Source organism: Microcaecilia unicolor, chromosome 10 (assembly GCF_901765095.1).
Source record: "Microcaecilia unicolor chromosome 10, aMicUni1.1, whole genome shotgun sequence".
NCBI lineage: Eukaryota > Metazoa > Chordata > Amphibia > Gymnophiona > Siphonopidae > Microcaecilia > Microcaecilia unicolor.
In genome coordinates this window covers 91365379-91388011 of record NC_044040.1, presented here as the reverse complement: position 1 = coordinate 91388011, position 22633 = coordinate 91365379, and the positions used below count along the sequence as shown (strand labels likewise).

Sequence of the window (22633 nt, the reverse complement as noted above, 5' to 3'; positions counted from 1 at the left end):
TACAAAACATGGGAGATAGGTTTCATTCTCAAAAGTCTCTTCTGACTCCCTTCAGTAGTCAGGCTCAATTTCTGTAACCTTGAAGATCACCACCACAAAATCTGTATGTAAAATTTAGAGCACTTGACTCAAGTAAGAACAATTTCATTGTTTCCCATTTCCTGAATAGTCATCCAATTATTTACCAATTTTTCATGAACAACAACAAGTTTAAGCAAAGTACTGGGAAATTTGTTTTGGGATATTCAGCCATTTTTTAAAAGCAGTTTTTACACAAAATTACAGATTTTAATTCAAAATACATTTATTTTAATTCTGACAGCCACTTTAAATCCAAATGTTTGATAAATAAAAAAAAAAAAAAGATAAAATTGCAACTGTGAGATAATCACACTTTTTTTTCTGAGGTGAAACTTCTGCCCCTCCAAAGAGGCAACTGTCCACTCTGTCTGTTGGGAAAGTAGCTACTGTTAAATAGTTTATAAAAAAAAAAAAAAAAAGAAAGAAAAAGACCCAAAAACAAAACAAAAAAATTAAATGAAGGGCAAGGTGTTAGGAAACAAAATGTGTGTTAATATCTGCAGCTGTCTGCATAACTAGGAATCTGGAATATGATAAAAAAAAACAACCTAAACAGACTGATAGAAGCCAATTACTGCTGCTGTTGGTAACACACAGAAAAACACATGGAGGCAGGAGGAATTGGAGCAACGAGTAACTATTTACATGAGCTGAGAAGGACAAAGGCAGGAAAACAGAGGAGGAAGCTGTTTAATTTATTGGGATCTATTTACCACCTTTATGAAGAGATTCACCCAAGATGGTGTACAGCAGGTACAGTTTATCATAAGACTTACAATTTTGTTAACAGCATAACAATAGTAAAATAACCAAGTATAAAGCGAAAGCTACATACCTGTAGAAGGTATTCTCCGAGGACAGCAGGCTGATTGTTCTCACATATGGGTGACGTCCACGGCAGCCTCCTCCGATCGGAGATCTTCACTAGCAAAATCGTTTGCTAGCCCTCGCATGCGCATGCACGACCTTCTTCCTGCCTGAACGCGAGCGTGCTCGTCAGTCCAGTAAGTAGCAAAGACAAAGACAAGGGAAGACAACTCCAAAGGGGAGGCGGGCGGGTTGGTGAGAACAATCAGCCTGCTGTCCTCGGAGAATAACTTCTACAGGTATGTAGCTTTCATTTTCTCCGAGGACAAGCAGGCTGCTTGTTCTCACATATGGGTATCCCTAGCCCCAGGCTCACTCAAAACAACACGGTCAATTGGGCCTCGCAACGGCGAGGACATAACTGAGATTAACCTACAACTTATCCAACTAACAGAGTGCAGCCTGGAACAGTATAAAAATGGGCCTAGGGGGGTGGAGTTGGATTCTAAACCCCAAACAGATTCTGCAGCACCGACTGCCCGAAATGACTATTGCGTCGGGTATCCTGCTGAAGGCAGTAATGCGATGTGAATGTGTGGACAGATGGCCACGTCGCAGCCTTGCAAATCTCCTAGATAGTGGCTGACTTCAAGTGGGCCACTGACACTGCCATGGCTTTAATACTATGAGCCGTGACATGACCCTCAAGAGTCAGCCCAGTCTGGGCGTAAGCGAAGGAGATGCAATCTTCTAGCCAATTTGAGATGGTGTGTTTTCCGACAGCCACTCCCCTTCTGCTGGGATCAAAAGAAACAAACATTTAGGCGGACTGTCTGTGGGGCTGTGTCCGCTCCAAGCAGAAGGCCAATGCTCACTTGCAGTCCAATGTGTGCAGTTGACTTTCAGCAGGGCGGGTATGAGGACGGGGAAAGAATGTTGGCAAGACAATTGACTGGTTCAGATGGAACTCCGACACCACCTTTGACAAGAACTTAGGGTGAGTGCGGAGGATTACTCTGTTATGATGAAATTTAGTATAAGGAGCATGAGCTACCAAGGCTTGCAGCTCACTGACTCTACGAGCTGAAGTGACTGCCACCAAGAAAATGACCTTCCAGGTCAAGTACTTCAGATGGCAGGAATCCAGTGGCTCAAAAGGAGGTTTCATCAGCTGGGTGAGAACGACATTGAGATCCCATGACACTGTAGGAGGTTTGACGGGGGGGCTTTGACAAAAGCAAACCTCTCATGAAGCGAACTAAAGGCTGTCCCGAGATCGGCTTACCTTCCACACGGTAATGGTATGCACTAATCGCACTAAGATGAACCCTTACAGAGTTGGTTTTAAGACCAGACTCCGACAAAATGGAGAAGGTATTCAAGCAGGGTCTGTGTAGGACACGAGCGAGGATCTAGGGCCTTGCTGTCACAGCAGACGGCAAACCTCCGCCATAAAAAGAAGTAACTCTTCTTAGTGGAATCTTTCCTGGAAGCAAGCAAGATTCGCGAGACACCCTCAGAGAAACCCAAGGAAGCAAAATCTACGCTCTCAACATCCAGGCCATGAGAGCCAGGGACCGAAGGTTGGGATGCAGAAGCGCCCCCTTGTTCTGAGTAATGAGGATTGGAAAACACTCCAATCTCCACGGTTCTTCGGAGGACCAGATCTGACGCGGCCAGAAGGGAGCGATCAGAATCATGGTGCCTCAATCTTGCTTGAGTTTCAACAAAGTCTTCCCCACCAAAGGTATGGGAGGATAAGCATACAGGAGCCCCCCCCAATCCAGGAGAAAGGCATCCGACGCTAGTCTGCCGTGGGCCTGAAGTCTGGAACAGAACTGAGGGATTCTGTGATTGGCTCGAGTAGCAAAAAGATCCACCAATGGGGTGCCCCACGCTTGGAAGATCTGGCGTACCACTCTGGAATTGAGCGACCACTCGTGAGGTTGCATGATCCTGCTCAACCTATTGGCCAGACTGTTGTTTACGCCTGCCAGATATATGGCTTGAAGAAACATGCCATACCGGCGAGCCCAAAGCCACATTCTGACGGCCTCCTGACACAGTGGACGAGATCCGGTGCCCCCTTGCTTGTTGATGTAATACATGGCAACTTGATTGTCTGTCTGAATTTGAATAATTTGATGGGAAAGCTGATCCCTGAAAGCCTTTAGAGCGTTCCAGACCACTCGCAACTCCAGGAGATTGATCTGTAGACCTTGTTCCTGGAGGGACCAACTCCCTTGGGTATGAAGCCCATCGACATGAGCTCCCCCCACCCCAGGAGAGACGCACTTTTTGTGGCTGAGGAATTTGGAAGGGGCGTCCCAGAGTCAGATTGGACCGAATTGTCCACCAATGCAGGGATTGAAGAAAACTCATGGACAGTCAGACTACATCCTCTAGATCCCCAGCAGCCTGGTACCACTGGGAAGCTAGGGTCCATTGAGCTGATCGCATGTGAAGGCGAGCCATGGGAGTCACATGCACTGTGGAGGCCATATGGCCGAGCAATCTCAACATCTGCCGAGCTGTGATCTGCTGCGACGCCCGCACCCAGGAAACGAGAGACAGAAGATTGTTGGCCCTCGCTTCCGGAAGGTAGGCACAAGCCGTCTGAGAGTTCAGCAGAGCTCCTATGAATTTGAGATTCTGTACTGGAAGAAGGTGGGACTTTGGATAATTTATCACAAACCCTAGCAGCTCCAGGAGTTGAATAGTCATCTGTATGGACTGTAGAGCTCCTGCCTCGGAGGTGTTCTTCACCAGCCAATCATCGAGATAAGGGAACACGTGCACTCCCAGTTTGCGTAGAGACGCCGCTACGGCAGCCAGGCATTTTGTGAACACCCTGGGCGAGGAGGCGAGACCAAAGGGTAAAACAGTACTGAAAGTGCCGTGTTCCCAGACGGAATCGAAGATACTGTCTGTGAGCTGGCAGTATCGGGATGGGAGTGTAAGCATCCTTTAAATCCAGAGAGCATACAACGTTTCTTATGCAGGCGGAGATAGGCCCTACACAAGTGTCAGATCACACTTTGATTTGGATCACATTAGAAAGGAGCAGTGACCCAGACCGACCATTTTATTGGAGATTTCCGAAAGCGCTGTACTATGACACAACGTTCCTCTCCTTCATAAAAGATAAATGGAAGGATTATGCTGAACTAAATAAAGACAACTTTCACTCAGACCCAATACTCTTTTGGGAAGCTGCCAAATCTGTGTTGAGAGGACACATTGAGGCATTTCAAAGCACTTAGCCTTCCAAAGTTCCATAGAAACCTATGGAACTTTGGAAGGCTAAGTGCTTTGAAAATATGTCTCTATCTCCTATTCTGCCCATAAAAAGAAAGCAAGGGAGGCTGAAATGTTAAGACTGGAAACAAAGGTACGGAATTTGACACAAATTTATGGACAAACACACTCCATTACCCATAAGAATCTATACATAAAGGCACAAAGAGTTAAACTATTTGATTCATACCCGTACACAGCAGTCTCATGTATACTATAAGTACCAAATGTACAAACATGCTAACAAGCAAGGAAAACTGCTAGCGAGATTAGTGCACCAAGTGGTAGGCAAAAGATGGGTATCACAGATTCAAGACACACAGGGCACGAGTTACCACACAAACAAAGAGATTAGTAAAGTTCTTCAAACCTTCTATATCCAACTGTATGCTTCCCCGGAGGACGAGGGTTTAGAGGCAGTAACATACTTAGAGGGGCAAAAACTCCCGCAACTCAGGAGACGGCAACAAGATGTCCTGGAAGCAGATATCACGGAAGACGAAGTTAGTTGGAATATACGAGCCAGTCCCCTATATAAAACACCGGGGGTGGATGGGTTTACAGCGGATTGGTATAAAATTTTAGTGGAAGACATTGCGCTTTGTATGGCTAAGGTATTCAACTCACATGTTCTTAGAGGAGAACTACCAAATTCGTTGAGAACAGCGCAGATAATTGTGCTATTAAAACCAGGGAAAGATCCGAATCGGGCAGAATCTTATAGGCCCATCTCCCTGATACCTTTTGAAGCTAAATTGCTTGCAAAGATCTTGGCCAATAGGTTAGCTAGATATCTTCTACAATTGATATTAGACCCGCAGGTGGGATTTGTCCGGGAACGATCTGTGGCAAAGAATTTGAGGAAAATACTATCAGCATTGGAACAGGTCAAACATATGAATACCCCCTCACTCCTTGTTAGTTTTGATGCACATAAAGCATTTGACAGGGTGAGGTGAGACTTCATGTTTGGAGTCCTGGAGGCATACAGAATTGGAGGTTTTTTTTATAAAGGCCATACAAACTTTATATAAGAACCCGGTGGCAGAGGTGTCAGTGAATGGAGTGATCTCTCAGCAGTTTCCAATAGCCAGAGGTACAAGACAGGGCTGTCCTCTCTCGCCTCTTTTGTTTGTAATGGTATTAGACCCATTAATCAGAGATATTATGGGCTCCAGGGAAGTACAAGGAGTATGTTTAGGAACTGAGCAATTCAAGGTCTCTGCCTTTGCGGACGACCTACTGGAACTTTGGGAGGCTAAGTGCTTTGAAAATAAGCCCGATAGTAACATAGTAGAACACGGCAGAAAAAGACCTGCATGGTACATCCAGTCTGCCCAACAAGATAAACTCATATGTGCTACTTTTTGTGTATACCTTACCTTGATTTGTACCTGTCCTTTTCAGGGCACAGGCCGTTTAAGTCTGCCCAGCACTATCGCCGCCTCCCGCCACCAGCTCTGCCACCCAATCTCGGCTAAGCTCCTTAGGATCCATTCCTTCTGAACAGGATTCCTTTATGTTTATCCCACGTGTGCTTGAATTCTGTTACCGTTTTCATATCCACCACCTCCCACAGAAGGGCATTCCAAGCATCCACTACTCCCCCATGAAAAAATACTTCCTGACATTTTTCTTGAGTCTGCCCCCCTTCAATCTCATTTCATGTCCTCTCATTCTACCTCCTTCGCATCTCCGGAAAAGGTTCGTTTGCGGATTAATACTTTTCAAATATTTGAACATCTGTATCATATCACCCCTGTTTCTCCTTTCTTCCAGAGCATACATGTTCAGGTCATCAAGTCTCTCCTCATACGTCTTGTAACGTAAATCCCTTACCATTCTCGTAGCTTTTCTTTGCACCACTTCTATTTTTTTTTACATCCTTCGCAAGGTACGGCCTCCAAAACTGAACACAATACTCCAGGTGGGGATTCACCAACGACTTATACAGGGGCATCAACACCCTCTTTCTTCAGCTGGTCACACCTCTCTCTATACAGCCTAACAACCTTCTAGCTACGGCCACCGCCTTGTCACACTGTTTTGTCGCCTTCAGATCCTCAGATACTATCACCTGTCACTCCACCCGTCTATTCTACCCGCTGCCACTCAGAGTTGCAGTCATTTACCGCCCCCCCTGATAAGTCTCTCTCTTCCTTCCTTACCGACTTCGATGCCTGGCTCTCCGTCTTTCTTAGATGGTGAGAGACAGGGAGAGCTGGGTGGATGACAAAGTAGTGCAATTTTATGGTTTATAATGGGCTAGAAAACCCAGATCTTTGTTAAGTCCTGTCTGGTAGGTGTCAAAATATTTAATCAGTCTGACTTCAAAGGTCTTACATTCCTGTATTGTTTTAGTTCCCTTTTAGTATTCTTACCATAAAATCACTGGTACAGTGTTCTAATTTTGTACAGTGCTGCCCCACAGAGGTGACATTCTGGTTGGTACTAGCATTTTTCATATGGTGTCTATGTAAATTAAATCTCTTCTTTAGCATCTGACTTTTTTCTCCAATGTAGCAGCCTTTATTGCATTTTTTACACTGAATGATATATACCACATTGAAAATCGATTTTACTTCTACTCGTTCTACACCACTCAGGATTTTGTAGACATCAATCATATCTCCCCTCATCTGTCTCTTTTCCAAGGTGAACAGCCCTACATTGAGCCTACAAATATGTGGGAAAATGTGGGATACAAATGTAAAATAAATAAATAACCAACCTCTTTAGCCTTTCCTCATACGAGATGAGTTCCATTCCCTTTATCATTTGGTCACTCTCCTTTGAACCTTTTCTAATTCCACTATATCTGAGATTCGGCAACCAGAACTGAACACAATACTCAAGATGCGGACACACCATGGAGCAATACAAAGGCATTATAGTATTTTCGGTCTTATTCACCACCCTTTTCCTAATAATTCCTAGCATCTTGTTTGCTTTGTTGGCCACCACGGCACACTGAGCAAAAGATTTCAGTGTATTATCTACAATGACACTCAGATCTTTTTCTTGAGCGCTACCCCCAAGGTGGACCCTAGCATCTATGATACAGATTATTCTTTCCAATGTGCACCACCTTGCATTTGTCCACATTAAATTTCATCTGCCATTTGGATGCCCAGCCTTCCAATTTCCTAAGGTCTTCCTGCAATATTTCACAGCCCGCACGTGTTTTAACAACCTTGAATAGTTTTGTATCATCTGCAAATTTGATCACCTTACTCATCGTTCTGATTTTCATTTCATACACACACACATATATATATATATATATATATATATATATATATATATATATATGTTAAATAGCGGTCCCAATACAGATCCTTGCGGCAATCAACTGTTCACCCTCCTCCATTGACAGGAACGACCATTTAACCCTACCCTCTGTTTTCTGCCCAATAACCAATTCCTAATCCACACCAGCACATTGCCTCCTATCCCATGACTCTAATTCTCTGAGGAGTCTCTCGTGAGGATCAAAGGTTTTCTGAAAATCTAGATCACTACATCAACCAGCTCACCCTTATCCAAATGTTTATTCATGCCTTCAAAGAAATGAAGCAAATTGGTAAGGCAAGACTTCCCTGGGCTGAACCCATGCTGACCCTGTCCTATTAAATCATGTATGTTTATGTGTTCTGTAATTTTATTCTTTATAATAGTTTCCATTATTTTGACCTGCACAGATGCCAGGCTTACTGGTCTATAATTTCCCAGATCACCCCTAGAACCCTTTTTAAAAATCGGCATCACATTGGCCACCCTCCAATCTTCAGGTACTACGGACGATTTTAACAACAGGTTACATAACGAATGGAGGAGTAGCCTAGTGGTTAGAGCACTGGTCTTGACATCCAGAGGTTGCTGGTTCAAATCCCACTGCTGCTCCTTGTGATCTTGGGCAAGTCACTTAACTCTCCATTGCCTCAGGTACACAATTAGATTGTGAGCCCTCCAGGGACAGAGAAGTACCTGAATTTAACTCACCTTGAGCTACTACTGAAAAAGGTGTGAGCAAAATCTAAATAAATAAAATAATATTACTAATAGCAGATCAGCAATTTCATGCTTGAGTTCTTTGAGTACCTTAAGATGTATGCCATCCTGTCCAGGTGATTCACTGCTCTTTAATTTGTAAAGTTGGCTCAGTACATCTTCCAGGTTCACCGAGATTTCTTTAAGATCCTCCGCATCATCACCCTTGAAAACCATTTCCAGAACAGGCAGATCTCTTACATCTTCTTCCGTTAAGACAGAAGCAAAGAATACATTCAGTTTCTCCGCAACTGCTTTCTCCTCCCCGAGCGCCTCTTTTGCTCCTTCATGATCTAACAGTCCCAGTCTCTTTGTGAATGGTTATTCTGTTCTCTTACACATTATCTTTTATGAGTTGGGAATGGGTGAGTTGGGGTACACATTAGTAAAGAAGCAGATTGGGGACTTTAGCTACTCTCAGTTTGGTGTATGTATAAATCATTTGAAATATACATTTTGCATTGTTTATAGGTCCCCTATATTTATTGATTGCAAAGTTTAATATTAGCAACAGTAATATAGCTCCCACGAACATATAGTGGGATGGGATGAGATACTTGGAAAAAAAATACTTGATGATGGGTTACCTTTCTTTCTTATGCTGTACGCTTTTCATATTTGAATCTTTATGTAATATTTGACTACATGTATTTCCTTTGCATTGTCATAAGTACATAAGTATTGCTATACTGGGACAGACCAAAGGTCCATCAAGCCCAGCATCCTGTGTCCAGCGGTAGCCAATCCAGGTCACAAATACCTGGCAAGATCCCTAAAAAGTACAAAACATTCTATACTGCTTATCCCAGAAATAGTGGATTTTCCCCAAGTCCATTTAATAATGGTCTATGGACTTTTTCTTTAGGAAACTGACCAAGCCTTTTCTAAACTCCGCTAAGCTAACTGCCTTTACCACATTCTCTAGCAACGAATTCCAGAGTTTAATTACACGTTGAGTGAAGAAATGTTTTCTCCGATTTTAAATTTACTACATTGTAGCTTCATCGCATGCCCCCTAGTCCTAGTATTTTTGGAAAGTGTAAACAGTCATTTCACATCTACCCGTTCCACTCCACTCATTATTTTATAGACCTCTGTCATATCTCCCCTCAGTCGCCTTTTCTCCAAGGTGAACAACCCTAGCCGCTTTAGCCTTTCCTCATAGGGAAGTCGTCCCATCCCCTTTATCATGTCGCCCTTCTCTGCACCTTTTCTAATTCCACTACATCTTTTTTGAGATATGGCGACCAGAATTGAACACAATATTCGAGGTGCGGTCGCACCATGGAGCGATACAAAGGCATTATAACATCCTAATTTTTGTTTTCCATTCCTTTCCTAATACCTAATATTCTATTTACATTCTTAGCCAGCAGCACACTGAGCAGAAGGTTTCTACATATCATCAACGATGACACCTAGATCCCTTTCTTGTTCTGTGGCTCATCGATGAAAATGTTGAACCATAAATTTAGGATGAAGTAATGCCATGTTAGTCCACTTTAAAACAAAAAAAATAAGGCAACACCTGTTTATTGGCCATTAGGAGAGAGAGAAACTGCAGAGAACATCTTGTTTTTCTCAATGGTCCTTTTTAAGAAAATCTCTCCTCATTCCTTTATCAGTTTAACTTTACAGATTTGACTAGTTGACCAACCACTTCTGAGACCTTATGCACATAGTTTTCCTAATATATACATAGTACAAGCAGCACAAACTCACCAATTTTATACACCACTCTACTCGATATATCTTCCTCACTATCACTCTCATTTTGACTGATACCACCCTCTGTCAACCTCTGAGAGATGAAGACATTACCTGTAAACAGAAACATTCTTAGCATCACCTTATCAGTCATCTCTGGCCTCTAAACACATAGGAGGGGTCGGGGATATCTATACTGAAAAGTGTCCTTACTTGAAGGGCACACCTATGTTTTCACAGGTACCCCCCCTTGAGGACCAACAGGTAGCGTTTTCAGGATATTCCTAATGAATATGCATAGCTCTATACCAGGGGTTCTCAACCCAGTCCTTGGGACATACCCCACCAGTCAGATTTTCAGGGTAACCACAATGAACATGCACGAGATAAATTTGCATGCACTACTTCCACTATATACAAATTTATCTCATGCATGTTCACTGTGGTTACCCTGAAAACCTGACTGGGTTGAGAACCACTGTTACAATGTGGGTAGTATGCATGCATGCAAGCAAGCAAGCATATATCTCATGCATTCATTAGGGATACCACATTGATGCTCTCAAGGACTAAGGAACAATGCTGTTGTGAAAGTGCCATCACCCTGAACCTGGACTACAGATATGTGGTGTATTATTATTGCTATACCCAGCATAAGACCATTGACAACCACTTCAGTAAGAATATTTATGTAGACAAGAGTTAACCATTATCCCTATTGGAGTCATGTTACTTAAACAATAAACCAATAAATTCCTCCCTCGTATTTAAAATTGGCATTTCAGGACACAGCCTATCAGTTCTAATTACATATATGTCAGTGTCAGTGTAAAAGCTGCTTTAATCAATGTAATGTTAGCACAGTTAATTTTGTTACATTTATATTCTTCCCTTTTCCAGTGAACTCAATTATCTAAGTCAGGTGTTAAAATGTTTTCTGGGCAGTGCTCCACAACAGGTCTACGACCAAAACAAAGCCTACCCATAGAATTTCTGCAGGGGCAATATAACAGCATTTTTAATTTTTTGATTAGTCCATTAGCCACATAGCAACCAACCATACTGTTCAATAAGGTGGTCAAGACCACAACCTTATGGAATAAAAGCAAGGACCTCCTAAACCTACAATATGCAACAATTTACCTCATATGAAGATATGAAGCACCTGGAGGGTACCCCACTACTTACAGGTTTTTGCCACATCACTCACTGATGACAAAAGCTGCCACAGACAGCCTGCAACCCCCTCCCCACCAATTTTCTGAAGTTTCTGCATTTTGTTTTTGAAGGGGGGGGGGGGGGGGCGCAGGCAGGCAAAGTAAGCAACTTCAACCAGAGCTTCATCTTTGTTCATACCATGTCAGTCTTTTCTCCCTTCTTCCCTTTCCCCATTTCTGATTCAGGCAAGGTAAGATATAGTTTTCATTCAGCTAGAATGAAAATCACCTACATAGCAAACCCAACTACTATGAACAGGATTCAGGAGCAACACTGGTGAAAGTGAACTAGCCTCTAATCATGTTGTCCAAGTTTCCTGCAATCTCTCAACTCTTAGGAATTTTCTCCAGAGTTCTCATTTGTTGGCGTTAACAGACCAAGTGGGAGAATCATAGCTGGGCAGACTGGATGGGCCAAATCTTATTATGCCTTTTATGAACTCATCACCTGCCCAAAATTAGAAATCATCAAGTTTGTGCTCTTAAAAGGGAGAACAGAAAACAAAACAACACACACACACACACAAATTAGAGGGATGGGCTATGGGACGAGATCAAAGCAGTGGTTCTCAGCTCTTGGCTTTGTGACTTTTAATGTCAAGCTTTCAAAAAGTAACCACAAGGAAACGCACAGGATACTGGCATATACCCATGGTGATTATGTTATAGTTCTCTTTAGCATGATCACATTTGAGAACCACTACACTTGGATGAGATAAGGAAGAATAAAAGTACAAGGAAGAATAAACTGCATAGGTACTAACTTGGTTTTATGTCCATATGTACCAGACCAGAGCTGTGAATATATTTCAGTCCCATGGACACTTGCAGGAGGACTTCCTTCAGTTCCATCTCAGAGAAAAAGTGCTTCATCTTGGCTCTCTCCAAAACTACATCTTGAAGGCTCCCACCTTGATGAGAAAATTTGAGATCCAATTGGCGGGAGAGACTTAACTCCTTTGAACTCACCCTTAGGGGTAAGTTGCTAAACAATTCCAATATCCATTTTGATCTAAATAACAAAATACTAGGTACCCTACTGAAATATGATTGTCTATCCATTGCAAGCACACACAGAATAGGTGTGAGAAGTACCAGAGGTTGTATAAGAAGCCGATTAACAAAAACAGATATAAGTTGACTCTGCAGACCTGCAAGAATCGTGCATTGTACATTATACAAGCTTTTTCTCAAAGAATGACCAGAATCTCCCTTACTTGAAGATCATTATAGTAACCAGGAAGATTTTATGGCAGAAGCTAGTACTTAAGGCCAATTTCTCCTACAGTCTCAATCCACCAAGACCACCTTCCTCTTCTCCCCACACAGCTGGAAACTATCTAGCCTTAGCTTAAATCACTAGGTTCCAAGATACTGCTCATGGTCAGTTCCCTCTACTCCAGAGCTCAAGGGTTGTTTTAAGAATATAACAGCACTGCAGTGAAATGGAAGTGACAAAGGGCAAGTGGTTAAGTGAAATAAGTGAGAGAAACTAGAGAGTAAGAAAAAAAAAATTTATGATAAAGTAAAATAAGGAAGATAGCTGTTCTGCCTGTCCTTCATTAATTCAATATAAAAGGTAAAGTGGCAAAAAAAACCCAGGTCACCCAAGTTTAGCATAGGAGTAATACTATAAAATACTGTGAAAGATTAAATCAAAATTAGGAAACAGCTCTCTAACTTCAAGTTTATTTATCAAATACTACTCTCAGGGGACATATCAGAGGTTTACAATAATATAAATCACATAGAAGATGGAAAGGAAGATGATAGAGCAGAATGGGATGCTAATTACTTCAACAGGCAGCAAAGGGTAGATCAAGGGCTATATGGATCTCGAAAGAGAAATGTCAAGTTCAGATTTAAATCTAGTGTGTGAATCCTCCAAATGAAGTGTTAAAAGAAATGAGTCCAACACAGTAGATACCATTAAACTGAAAATTCATGTAGGAACAAAATCTAAACATATGGATCTGAAGAAGGGTATAACTAGTAGATTAGTAAGAACTGAGCAGAGAATCCTAGTGGAAGTGTAAGAAATCACTATGTGGGACAGATACCAGTAGAACACATCTTATGTACCAGCATAAGTAATATGAATGTGCTTCTGTGTGTGACAGGTAGCCAATGATCTGCGCAAAGAGGAGTGACGTGGTCATTTTTTTTGAGCTAGTGATTAACTGGACTGCTGAATTTTGAATAATCTGAAGGCGGTTAATGTCCTGAACACAGGCACCCTGTAGGAGAGAATTGCAGTAATCTAGTCTTATGACAAATGCCACATTAAGTAAAAAAAAAAATATATAAATCTATTCAAAGAAACATGATTTGATAGTGTTGGAAGGGTGCAGTCGGAAATTCATTGTATTATCAAGATAGTCCCTAAGATTTTGATGAAGGGGCAGAAAGTAATAAAGTACCTGCCAAGATTATAGGGGCTACGGGAATGGGGCATCCTTTTCGCCCTTTAAGGAGCCCCTTTGTTTTGTCAGGGTCAAGTAAGTTCACATAGTTGGAGCTAGTCAGTTATGCGGGACAAGTTTTGACTGAGTGTGGTTCTCTCTTCCCCACTGTCAAAATTTAAACTTCCAAGTCTATTAGATATAAGAGAATGTTTCTATCTTCGTTTTGCCTTGAGGGACTTAAATTATGGAATGATCTTGCTGCAATTGTTAGCCTTTTATAGTTTCAGAACTTTTTAAAAACGTGGTTACTTGAGTCATTTCTATAGTGAGTATTAAGGGGACGTCTATTTTTTGGTCATTTTTAACTGTTAATTTGATTGTTTTGATTGTATTTTCCCAGGTATGCTTGGCTTCTTTGTATTTGTAAACCGCATAGTAATAAGGTATTTGCGGTATAAAAGTATATATTTTTTAAATTTTAGTTTAATTATTTTAGTATCTGAATATCATCTGCATTTACACAAACTGAGTAAGGCCGAGTGATTGAAAGAATGTTAAGAGTTGTGACAAAGATATGAAAGAGTGTTGGTGCAAAGATGGAGCCTTGGGGGACCCCACAGGAAAGCATTTAAGAGTACAAGTGCTCATCCACAGTACAGTGTTGGTTTGATCTAACAGATATGACCCTTGTTAACTTTTGCCTGCATGTTCTCTCTTTTATTAATAAATTTATTACCGCAGATCTTTAACAGAAATAAATAGTTTTTAAAGATCAGAGACTTTTGAACATTTTTTGCAACAATATTTCCAAATAATGATACCCAGGTTTTATGTGGCCTGTTAAAAAAAAAAAAAATTAGAATACTTTAAAAATGTACTTATTAGCAGCTAGTTCTATCTGGCAGGTTGCAAGTACAGTAACACAACAAAAAAATGGAGTGGAGAGGACCAAATATCAAGAGATCAGTCGCCACACACAAGGGTAAGATGCTCCAGAAAAACTTAATAAAGGGTCCTAATAAAGGTTTTTCTGGAGCATCTTACCCTTGTGTGTGGCGACTGATCTCTTGATATTTGGTCTTCTCCACTCCATTTTTTTGTTGTGTTCGATTGCTGTGGAGAGTGTGAACCCCTCTCTGTTTTCTTGCAAGTACAGTAATAAATTCTTTAGGTCCCAACACTCACGTAGCCAGATCTATCTGGCAGGCTACATGCTCATGTTGATGGGTCAAGTACGGCTGACTAAGTGATAGCAGTGGAATCATTTGGGGGGAAGGAGGATTAAGGGGTAGAGATAACCTGCTACCAAACATCCAACCTCAGATGCCTTCATGCTGGTGGAATTCTGCATAAGAAAATGTTTAATTTCTACACAAATTATTTTTAAATTCCTCCATCATAAAGGTCTGAAATCCCCTCTTCCTTCCTCAGGCTTCAATCTCCCCAGTACCCTCTCTCACTCCTACTGTAGTTCTCTCCATCTCTAATTCATAGTAATATCTCTAATTTTCTGTCCCCAAAGTCTTCTTCCACATGCACACTCCCACTTCTCATTCATCTTCACCCATGGCACACACCCAACCTTACTCTCTACTCCCCCATCAAACACACCAATGATCCTCACCCCCTGTGATTTTTACCCCATTTGAGCTAGGTCCACCTGCCCTCCCTATCCTCATTGCAGGCAAAAAGAGGAGTACAACTGCACATCAGGCTGCCTCCTCCTCCTGTGCTGCCCTTGGCCCAACTGTGCGACACCCCCCCCACCACCATTTTAGGCCTCTGTACAGTCCCACGGTCCAAATAAACAGCCAAGTCTAAGCCAGCAGAGAAGGCGGTGGCCTATGTGCAGTTTTTCACTTTCTCCTCTTGCCATGTAATCTCTGTGGGGGAAGGGGGAAACTCCGATGCTGGTGCCTGTGCAGAATTCTGCATAAATTCTGGATTGCACAAAGTTCCACTCAAGCAGCAGCAGTTGGATTAATTGTGGGACATTATGGTTTTCACAATGGGAGAGATGCTGGATGTGAATTGAAAAGGGGATCTTGCATGTTTAATTATGTGGGAGGGTGAAGACAACAGTAGTTGTCTTAGATGGGGAGTAATATCGTGAAGGTAGTCACTCTTAGGAGGTGCTGAACAAATTGAATAGAAGGGTTGATCTTTCTGACAACTTATTTTGCTATGTAAAAGCAAAAACATTTTGGTATCTGGTTTACAAAAAACGTTTCATGGCATTGATCCACAGCATTGTGTGTTCAGACATGTGGCTAATACAGCTACATGATCTAAACAGCAAGGGAACATGGCATGCAACCACAAACAACCGTCTTACAGCATAATGTCCTCTCAACTAGTAATGCAGGGGAAATTAAGGACAAAAACCATTCCTGTATATGTACTACTACTACTATTTAACATTTCTAGAGCGCTACAAAGTGTACGCAGCGCTGTACAAACACAGAAGAAAGACAGTCCCTGCTCAAAGAGCTTACAATCTAATAGACAAAAAGTAAAGCATTTAAATTTAAAATATTTAAGCAGTCAAGCACAAGAGAACAGTCACAGAAGGACAGAAGATGTTGAAGGGTGGTCAGTGTGATTAGGTGTAACTCTGGTTGGAGTAGTGGGAGAAGGTGATAGAAGAATAGAAATGGGTGAGGTAAAGTAATGAGTGGGTTGATAGGGAGGTTATATAAGACATTTCACTCTAGGGGTGGGTGGGTAGAGGGGTAGGGTGGGTAGGATTAAGTCTAAAGCAGGAGAAGGTATTCTCTGCAGCCTATCTGTGAGATGGAAAATGCTCTCTGAAGCTGCTGCTATAAGTTGTTAGTTTTCTCTCCCTGAAAGAGATCCAAGCCACACCCACGAAGTTCAAACTGTCAGTGGGGAGGGTGAGGGGAGGAAATGGCAGTGCTTGATGAAAAAGAGAGCTCAGTTTGATAGGAGATATACTATAGGATGTCATTCTGAGGCCAGGCTAAGTCTAAAGCAGGAGAAGGTATTCTCTGCAGCCTATCTGTGAAATGTACCTCCATCCACACTTCCACCTAATCCTCACCATTGCAGTATTCATTCTGGATGATCATGTGGTCATCTTCAGCCCAGGCAGAATAATATCGTACCACATGAGGATGATGTCCAAGCACTGCATGGGCATAAACTTCCCTCAATGCCAGCTGCCTGCATACAAAACAACGAGATTATAATGATTACCATTAGAAACTTTTGAAGTGAAAGAAACTGCACCTGAGACGAGACTTTCATAAGTGATCCTGAAAAAAGGCACAAACTCAGGAAACACCATACCAGGGTCTGCATTCACAAATAATTCCATTTTTTTAAACTTTCAACCTCAATTATTTTCCAACTTTCCCAAACACAATTTGCATTTGTAGAATAGAATCATACACACTCCCAGTAAATGGAAAGAAAAACCGCATATCATCTGCACAAATATGGAAGGATACTCCTAATAATTTCAACAAATGACCCAAAGGCCTCAAATAGATATTAAAGAGTGTAGCAGATAAAATGGATCCCTGGGGAACACCCTTGTCAAGAGAATGTAATGCAGATAATTCAGCTCCCACACACACTCAGTTTCCACAATACAGTTCCCTTGTATACCACAAACACAGATGATTTATCAAGATCTCATGATCAATAGTATCAAATGCTGTTGATATATCCAGAAATGCAAATAAATAGCTAACACAGTTATCAAGGCCCAAACGTATCTCATCTGTCGCAACCATCAAGTTTCAGTACTGTGAGCTTTTCAAAATCCATACCGATTTTCATCTAAGTTGTTTTGCATTATAAATTCTTCCAATTGTACATAAACTGATTGCTCCAATAATTTGGCTAACTCTGGTAAAGATGAAATAGGCCTATAGTTAGCCAAATCATTTAGACCTACTTTATAATTTTTCACTACAGGGTGCACAATCGACAACTTTGTGTCTCCTGGAACAAAACCACAAGATAAAAGAAAAACAATGGCACCAGCACAGATCCTACGTTTTTTTTTTTTTTAGCAACATTGGGAACATACATCTCCCACTGCCCCTGTTGGTTGACATTTTCTAAGGTCACATAACAGATCTCTTTCCTGTACAGGTAAGAAGTCCACCCACTTGAGTGCAAAGTGCTCTTTCTATATATTTAATACCAGAGAAAGAAACTACAACTTGGGTTCAATGTAGCTTAACATTTGAAAATTACAGTGAGACAGAATAATACAATTCAGTTATACCATGGGAGCAAGTAGATGGATATGCCTGAAAAATGTAACAAAGTTGAGATTAGCATATACACCCAAATGGGCACAAAGTCTGTCATATATTCAGAAATCATAGCCATAAGAATAAACAGTTATTCAAAAATTATCACATGCATACACCAGAACAGTCATCCATACACACACTGCAAGAGTGAACAACAACTTCTACAGAGTATATCCAAAACTTTATTCTCTCATTTCCATCTTCCAAAATTCTTGACAGCAGATGTACAGATCAGTATGACCCAAAGAAGTCCAAAACAAGTAAAGTTAGGAACAACACAGTTTACACCTAATTGTTCAACCAAACTTAGGATTCACCTTTGGGTTTAAAAAGCAAAACTGTGTGCATGTAAGCACTGGATCAACAAAAGTTTAGAGCAAATGCCCTTAATATGCAATATATGGTAGCAATAATGAAACGGTGATGGAATATTCACATAGCAAGCAGCCTGAGCCAACAGATTGATTTTCCGCTGAACATAATTAACTTTATCTGAACTTGGCGGCTAATAGTGTGCTGAAATGGACAATGTTACCACATTTAGACTGACTCTGGACAGAACATCTTCATGAAGGAAGCCCTTCCCTCATTATTCAATACTTCTCTGTGAAACAGAAGTAATAAAAAAAAAAGGCAAATGCATTTTTGTTATATACCACTGCATTCCACAAAACTAAAGGAGCAAGTTCCCACATGCCATCTTTTTCTTTTGATGTAGGCACAGGAAAAAGAAAATGTTAAAACGCTCCCATATTTCAACCTAAGGAGAAATTAGGTCCTACCTGCTAATTTGCTTTCTTTTAGTCCCTCAAGACTGGCCCAGAATGACTGATGGGTTGTGCATGCCTACCAGCAGGTGGAGACTGAGAAGACTGATTTTGAGGCAGCCAATAAGAGTCGTACTCAGCCCCTTGAAACCTCAGTATTCAAATAGCAAAGCAAAAGGAAAAAGACAGACACTAAACATCTGTGCACCAGTCGATTCATATAGCCACCTACCAACAAACAGACCTTGCTGGCCACTGTCAAAAAATGTCAATTCCAAACTGAGTCAGAAACACCAGTAATGTGCCTATGTGCAACCGCTTAGAAACTGTTGAATAATTGGTCTCTTTGCGAATATAGACATATCTATAAATATTTTTTAAAAACAAATCAGCTCCCCACAAAGACAAGAGCGAATGAAACTAATACGAATACAAAACTATCTTCAAGAACAAATCAGATACCAAACAGGGAGGGATCTGGGCTGGTGTGGAGGAACTAAAGGAAAGCAAATTAGCAGGACCTAATTTCTCCTTCCTTAGTGTCCCTCTGGACTGGCCCAGAATGACTGGATGTGAATTACCAAAGCAGTAAACCATGGGAGGGACCAAAACTAGAACCACTGACAGATGCCGTAAATTAAAACCAAGACCTGAAGCACCTGGACATCTGTTCCAATATATCAAACAAGTAACGATGTCCAAAACACCAAAACACTAGAACTCAGCTCCTGCCATGTGGGCCACTAAAAGAGCAACCAGATGCAATTCTGTCCAACTCGTGAGCTGGTCTCAGCACTAGAACAACTAAACCTACAATATGCCTCGTCAGAGTTGCCAAAGAACGCTCCTGTCAACTGGAGACCTGAATCCTTTCAGAACGAGAAGGAAGAAACAGTGTGCCAAGACAGAAGGAAAAGATCTGTCAAACAATGGACACGCAAGTTAACTCCGGAACTAAGCACTCTCCCCCTATCACGCATTGGCAGTTACTACATAGACTGCCCTGCCAAACTTTTTGAGGAATGAAGTGCTTGCAAAACCCCAAATAGATCCTAGAAGAATAAGGAGCACAGTCTGGAAATACAGAGGAATTATCAGAATTTCTCAAGAAAGAAAGAGACTGGTACCCAATGTTCCCGAGGGCGAGAGAGAGAGAGTGTGAGACAGAGAGCAGGGCTATGCCAAGGGTCTCTGGTGCCCCCCTGCAGACTATCAGTTGGCGCCCCCCCCCCCCCCCCGGTTTGGCACAAGATGCAAAGGAAATAGGAGCTGAAAGATGGAGTGCATCTTTGTGGGATTGCTGAACAAATAAAGGGTTTACAACCACTTAGCTTTATGTTTCAACATTTTTATTGATGAGGAAATAAACATGGTATAACAGATACCATAAAATATAAAACTTCAACAGTACAATGGAGCATCACATATAAGTATTGAACAGATCATCATCAAATTTTTATACTTCCCCCCCCTCCGCTGTGTGTGCAAACCAATATTGGGGGATAGTGTGTTTAAACTTCAGACCATGTGTACTTCCAAGGCAACTCACAATAGGTTAAGGAGCAAACTTCGCTCCCGTGGACTAAGTCCTTGTATATATCGGCCTCATATTGACATGAACTGTTTTTTCCTTTTCGGGGCTCCCTTACAACCACTTAGCTTTTCGTGCTTTCATGTTCACAAAATTAGTAATTAAATCTTCGATATCTAACTGGGCATATATATCATTCTCAATAGCAATCATGGCAAGGCTTACAAGCCTTTCTTGCGAAATACTTGATCGCAAATAATTTTTTATGATTTTTTAACTGTGAAAATGATCGCTCACCACTTGCCACACTGACAGGAATTGTCAGCAATATTCTTAGAATGATGCTCACATTTGGGAATGGGAGGCTAATTGATAGAACAAATTTTAGAGTTTCAAAAGGAGTATGAAAATGGCACAATTCGGTCTTAAACAGATCTTTAAAGGCACATAGTTCATCATAAAGTTCAATTCCATTGATGTCCTTATTATCACCATCTGATAAATGAAGTTGCAAATATTTGCAATACTGTTGGAGCTGTTCATGATCTGTTTTGGCAAGTTTATTTATGTTGTACAGCAATTTGAATTGATTGTAGTGTTGTTGTAACTGATCAAATCTTTCACTGAGAGAAGTCATTGCAACATCCAAAATTGTAAAGAAAAAATTTACACGAAATTTATTCTCAGGTGATTGAGGCGATTCATCTTCTTGTTCATACTGGAATTGTTTAGTCTTCTTCCTCCCATGGATTTGAGCAGTGGCTTTGAACTCCGGTTCCCCCTCAACGTCATGACAAATTTGCTGAGCAGTTTGAAGCAATGACTCATAACTGGAATCAGTACGGTAGTTAGAAATAAACCTTTTTTTTTTTTAAGTTGTTAATGGCTGTCAAAGCAGTTGCAACATTTTCACTTTTACTCTGAAGAATCTTACTGACTAGATTGATATGATTCAACAGGTCATGCCAGAGGATGAGGGAACACAAGAACTGGAAATCCTTCAACTTGGTGCTCAAAATATGCGCTTCATATTTTGATTCGCTGTCATACTTCTCATCACTCATACAGAGCATCATAGATTTCTCCAATTTTGTGCCTGAGTGGCTGCAGAGCATCTATGCGACTTTCCCAATGAGTTTCTGAAAGAGGTTTCAATGTCAGAGAGGGAACGTGCTTCCTGAGAACTGCCCAGTGCTTCGTTGATGACGAGAAAAACTTATATAACTCTTGAACTGTTCCTAAGAAGCCAATGGTCTCATGATTCACTTTGGCAGCATCATTTACAACTAAGTTCAGGCTGTGAGCTCTACATGGAATGTAGGAAGCACGAGGGTTCATGTTTAAAATCAGCCTCTGCAGCCCATTTCTTTTCCCTCTCATATTGGCTCCGTTGTCGTAGCCTTGACCCCTTATATCACCAATATTAAGATTCCAGGTGTGCAGTTGATTGATAACGGTGTCACACAGACCCTCTCCAGTTGAGTCATGAACTTCCAGGAAGCCTAGGAAATGTTCTTCAATGTCTACATTTCCTTCTTTGCAGTTAAAGTGAATAATAACAGTCATCTGCTCAGTGTGCCTGACATCTGGTGTACAGTCCAATATTATAGAATAGTACTTTGCTGTTTTGATTTCAGATAAGATCTTCTCAGTGATGGCATTGCCCAAAAGCGTAATAATTTGATTTTGTATGCGATTGCTCAAATAATGGATTTTGGATTCCTCTTTTATAGCCCTCCTTATATGTGCTGCCATGACAGAATCAAACTTTCCAAACAGTTCAACCAGTTTAAGAAAGTTGATGTTATTTCTTTCAAACAGCTTTCCAGATGTGCCTCGTAGAGCCAGACATTGAGATCCAAGAAATTTGATAATTTCGATGAGCCTTTCAATTACATCTGACCAATGTTTTTTTTCTAGCTCATACAGCCTTTGATGCTGTGAATCAAGTGTAGTTTTGTTTTTCAGATCCTTTCTGAAGTCGATCCACATTTTTGAATGTTTCATATGAGCTAGACTTGTTTCATGTGTAAGCAGTGCTTTGGATAAACTCCTCCAGTTGTTGTAGCTAGTCGATATAAAACTACTCGATGATTCACTTGGATCTGTTGGTGAAAACAGATTGCAGCAGAAACAGAACACGTGATCTGTGGAAACAGAGTACAGTAACCAGTGCATATTTTCTAGCGAAAAAGGTGCCGGTACTCAAATGCCAGGCCACCCTTCAGGGGTGGGGTGATCACTGAGGGACCCATCCTACAATAGTCAGGCCCCCTGCAACCAGTCACAGAATCTATGACAAGGCAGAATTGGTGTGTAGAGCTTGAGCTCTTTCATTAAAACTTGGGGGCCATGGGTCAATTTTAGCAGACAATGGAAAAGGTGCCGGTACTCAGTACCCCCTCAAAAAAAGCCCTGACAGTAACCATGGTCTTGGCAGTAGTTCACCATTTTCCATTTTTCGGTTGTAATATATATCGCT

General features: G+C 41.3%; 1 protein-coding gene across 5 annotated transcripts in view; it reads right to left on the bottom strand.

Moving 5' to 3' along the window:
* Positions 1 to 22633, bottom strand: part of WEE2 (WEE1 homolog 2) — a 455705-nt gene that overhangs the window by 112663 nt on the left and 320409 nt on the right. For 4 of the 5 annotated variants that reach the window (XM_030216446.1, XM_030216444.1, XM_030216449.1 and 1 more), the window contains 3 exons: positions 16626 to 16747; positions 11924 to 12070; positions 9958 to 10056 (listed from right to left, as the gene is read on the bottom strand). In XM_030216446.1, the coding sequence (XP_030072306.1) occupies positions 9958 to 10056; positions 11924 to 12070; positions 16626 to 16747 (368 nt within the window). The remainder of the gene's footprint in view (positions 1 to 9957; positions 10057 to 11923; positions 12071 to 16625; positions 16748 to 22633) is intronic. The other variant, XM_030216447.1, reaches the window with a different exon arrangement.